General features: G+C 50.3%; 1 protein-coding gene across 1 annotated transcript in view; it reads left to right on the top strand.

Annotated features, from left to right (window-relative positions):
- Positions 1-4,499, top strand: part of TPD52L2 (tumor protein D52-like 2) — a 13,184-nt gene that overhangs the window by 2,744 nt on the left and 5,941 nt on the right. The window contains exon 4 of the mRNA XM_010143465.1: positions 4,418-4,496. Within this exon, the coding sequence (XP_010141767.1) occupies positions 4,418-4,496 (79 nt within the window). The remainder of the gene's footprint in view (positions 1-4,417; positions 4,497-4,499) is intronic.

Genomic DNA, 4,499 nt, shown 5'->3' with positions numbered 1-4,499 from the left:
TGCTGAACATAAGGGAACCCTGGAGTGTGGTTTCTGCACTGAAGAGTCTCTCCCTTCTGTGTCTCGTGGAAGGAGATGAGTATTTAGCGAAGAGGAAAACATGGGTTGGGAGCATCCCATTGTTAGGCAAGATGGCACTGGTCTAACTGGGGAGAGTTCCAGTCTGGGTGATGTGAACTGGCTGCGAAATGTCACCTCTGAGTGCTTCTGCGTGTAGCCGAGCTGGGAGCAGACACCTTCTGTAGTACTTCTGTGTGGAGAAACAGAACTTGGAGAGATTAGGAAGTGTAACGGCTCGTCCGGGTCCTGCTGTGTGGGTGAGATACAGCTTTGGGTGAGGCAGTCAGATTATTTTGGCCTTGCTCGGTTCACTGCTCTGTGCTCTTAAGCACCACGCAGCGTGTGGGAAGGGAGCAGAGGATGCAAACTCTTTCTATTCCTGACACCTCTGAGCTGCAGGCTTTGTTCTTCCTGCTCGGTGTTCGAACGTGCTTAGAGAAGAGAGAAACTGGGGCTTGGGTGTCTCCCCGCCTCTCAAACAGCAGCTCTCTCCCTCCTGCCTGTAACAGGAGCGGGGCAGGGGGAAGCTATTGTCAGGGCAATAAAGCCAATGACACTGTAAGTGTTAGAGACACTAATCATGTGGAAAGTGTTAAAAGAAGGATCGGTCGTGGGTCTGGCACCGTTTCTAACCTCCGTTGTGTTTGTAGATATCTTTCAGCCAGCAGCACACTGGAGGACTGGAATGAAAAATTAACTCAATCAGAAGCGTGAGTGTCTTAACCTTCAGCGTTAACAAATGCTTTCATGGCACTCTGCCGCCACTAACGCTCCCTGCCCCTGCTCATAGCCCTCTGCTTTGACCAGAGCTCTTTAAACAGTCCTCTGTTCTGGCTTTCGCTCCTTTAACCCAATAAATGCCTCTTCTGGGAGAGGGAGCTTTTCCTCAGGTCAGCATTGGAATGATGTCGCTGTGGTCCAAGTGATGCTCTTGACGTGCCTGTGGGCTCTTGGGGGAGAATTGGCAGAGGCCGCTGGGTAGCTGGGACTGTTGTGCCACATGTATCTTCAGCTGGAATAGCCAGACCAACCTTTTCCTGCAGGGCATGTGGAGGGTTACAAGGAGCAGGAGTTTTTCTTTTTGTGGTGGTACCTGATGAGAACAAATAGAGCTGTGGTGCCCGAGGCAGTGTTTGGTCCCGTTGGGGCCCCACACGGGCTTGAACAGCTTAAGCCTTGCTGCTGTCGCACTCCAGTTGTTGGCTGTGAAGGTCCCTCAGCCACGTTTTGATGAAATCCCTGAAATTCAGTTCTCATCTGGACTGAACTATGGAGGCACGTTAGGGAAGTTGCCGTTTGTCCTCCTCACTGCATCTTTCCCCTGGGGTACAGGCGAATCCTTTACAGCGGTGCAGTGGAGCAGGTTGTAGTGTCCTTGTTTTCTGGACAGATGCAGCGTGGTGGGGTAGGTCATGGGCAGCTTTTCCTCTTCCCTGGAGCGGGCAGGTAATCCAGCCCTTTGAGGGGGCTCGTTGCTGGCAGTGTGTGTGAGCAGAAGGGCTTCTCCATAAGGCCGCTGGAAGATGAGCAGAGATGAAAGGAGTATCAGAAATAACTTCCAAGTCTGTAGGTGCACTGTCAATGTTCAGTGTGTGTTTTCTAGATTAAGATGGTGTAAATTGTCACCATTTCACTTGCTAAACAGAATGACCTTGGTGTTCAGGGTTGCTGACGGTGTGACCACTCTAGTGGTGTTTAATCAGAGTTCCTCCCTGGGTGTGCCGGCTGGAATTGAAAACCTCTGGTGTATCTGTTTCCTTGTACTTGATAAGCACCAGCAATGTGGCGGAAGCGTCCTTTTGTAGAGCATTTCAGGCCTGAGTAGCTGTGGACGCTCGTTTTCCTGCTTGCTTTGGCACTACATGGAGAGGTGAGGGGGACTGGGGGCAAGGTTTCAGAAAACACTCATAATTTCCACTTCCTTTGTCTAGAGCTCAGTAAGTGGGAAGAGTCACGTTCAGTAAATCCAAGGATGAGGTTTTATTTGTCTGTTTTGGGGGTTTCATGCAAATGCATCCTCTGTCCTGTTTCAGAGTTTCTCTGCATGCCAGCTAACAAGCACTGACTGGACTGGGAATGGGCCTGACTGGTGACCTTATGGTGCTGGTGTGCACTGCTGGTAGTTGCCATCCCTGGCCCCAGCACAGGACGGAAATCAGCCTAGCCTGTCCCTAGCTCCAGTCTCGTAACCAGGATGACTTGGATGGGTTGTGCGCTGAGCCAGACCACACAGTGATTGCTGGATAAGTACAAGTGAGAGGAGCTGCTGTTGATGGAGAGAGGAGGATTTGGGGGTGCAGTCTGGCTCCTCCCTGTCAGAGTCTGTAGGAGAGGGGTGCAGTGAGATGTTTGGACACAATAGGATGAACACTGCAAGGCAGGGATCACCTCAGCAGCTTCTGCTGCAGCCAGTTCCATGTTAGAGCAAGGTGTTAATCAGAGCTCATGTTAATTACCCCCAGATCTGGATTATTCTCTTGTGCTTTGTGCTGGTGCTAAGGGAAGAAAGTGAGTGACTGTGACTTTAAAGCTGTGGTAACCCTGGCCTGTCTCTTGCAGGAGAGCAGCTGACACTTCTAGGTCAGGGCTGAGTGTAGTTAAGTTGCATTAAAGTCTTGTATAACCTGATCCCTGGATGTCAGCGATGCAGTTCCACACGTGTGTCAGCACAAACAGTTGTGCTGGCACCGTGAAGGAGCGTACTGGGGCAGGAGGAGCAGCGCTGGAGTGTGAGATCTTCAGTTATCTCCAGAATACTGCTGTCACGGAGGGAAAACACGGCTGGAAGGTCTCTGCCCTCGGTCTGCTGAAGCCAGACGTAATAGCTGGGAGTTTGTGGTGTGTGCGTGGCGTGACCCGTTGCTCCCGTTGCTGCTCGGGTGCTTACAGCTGGTCTCAGAGCTGAGTGCCAAGCAGACAGAGTCAGCACAATGCTTCTCGATGAGCACGAGGTCCTCGGTGTTTCTGTTGGGCAGCTGTAAATCGAACCCCTGCCAGGACTTGCCTGACCGCTGAAGGGGACTGAGCTCCTCCTCTCCCAAAGCAGCTCTGCCCAGGGCATCAAACACAGTGGCTGCAGTAGGAAGGCACACATAAGCACAGGCAGAGTTGATGCTGACCAGTCCACTCCTAAATTGTCCTGAGACGACAGCTTCTGGCTGAAGATTGTGCTGCGGAGAAAGAGTGGTGAGGCCTTGCCCTCGAGGCACGCTCAGGTGGTTCTGGAGTCGCCAAATTGATGAGGCATTGGTCTGCAAAATGTGCAGGTTATAGGAATTGTCTTGCAGGAGCAGGAGAAGGGAAGGTAAAGCTGATGTGGTTTTGCCCTGTTCTGCAGTCTCGTGTACGTTCTTGATTCAGAAATACTTGGCTGTGGTCTTAAACCAAAAAAAGCCCAAGCAGCAAAGCAATGTGCCGTAATTCAGTGCTGCCTCCTGCAGCTCTTCCTGGACACTCACGGTGCTTCCATGGATCTTGCTTGTTTCTCAGACATGAGAGAGCACATCAGGCTGTTTATAATGCCCTTCTCCTAAATGTCCTAGTCAGGCAAAAAAATCATAAAACTGAAATAATTGGAATAAGAAGACTTGGCTTAAATTGTTGGACTCGAGTCTTTTTTCTAATAATTTGAAGGACACCATAAATCTGGATGTTGATCACCAACTGTGGAGTAGCTCAGGGAGGATGAGTCCATGAGTGGCTCAAAGAATTCCTGAGCTTGGTCTCATCTGAAGGAAACAAATGTTCTCGAGTGTCCCCAGCTCTCACTCGAATGTAATCAGGGGACAAAACCCAGCTGTCGGACCTTTCGTGTGTTGTGGTTAATGGTAACTGATAGGAAACTTCTACCAATTTATTTCTAAACTGCTGTTGTGGACATAAGAAGTGCAGGAATCAGCATTATCTCTTCGGTGATGTTACTCTTGCCTCCTGCCTCTTCCCTCTGTAACCCAACGCTACCACAAACGCTGTGACTCCCTCAGGGCTGCAGGGGTGGTAGGGAATGGGTTCCTAGACCTCAAGGAGACCAAAAGATGGTTGTAGAGCAGACAGGATGTGGTGCTGGGGCGTTAGTTTCCACATGCAAAAATCAGGGGTTTTTGGTCAGATTGGTCGGATTTAAAAACTTATGGTCAAAATGGTGAAGTGAGTGTATGGCAAGGTTAACCCTGCACTTGCTGCCTTTTGAAACTTTTGGTTTTTGCCTCTGGGGAGAACTGGAAGGGGCTCTCGATGAGGTCAGCGCAGCTCTCTAACCTTTAATAGGGGTTCCTCTTTCAAAATGGGGGGGAAGCATCTTGCTTTCAGATCCTACACATTAGTTCAAGTCATTATGGTCTTCTTTATTTCCCTTTAGTTACAAGAAGACCCAGGAAACCCTTTCCCAGGCAGGACAGAAGACTTCAGCCGCCTTGTCCAACGTAGGGTCTGCTATCAGC

This window comes from Buceros rhinoceros, unplaced genomic scaffold, assembly GCF_000710305.1.
Source record: "Buceros rhinoceros silvestris isolate BGI_N320 unplaced genomic scaffold, ASM71030v1 scaffold37429, whole genome shotgun sequence".
NCBI classification, from domain to species: Eukaryota; Metazoa; Chordata; class Aves; order Bucerotiformes; family Bucerotidae; genus Buceros; species Buceros rhinoceros.
This window is presented reverse-complemented; position numbering and strand designations above follow the sequence as displayed.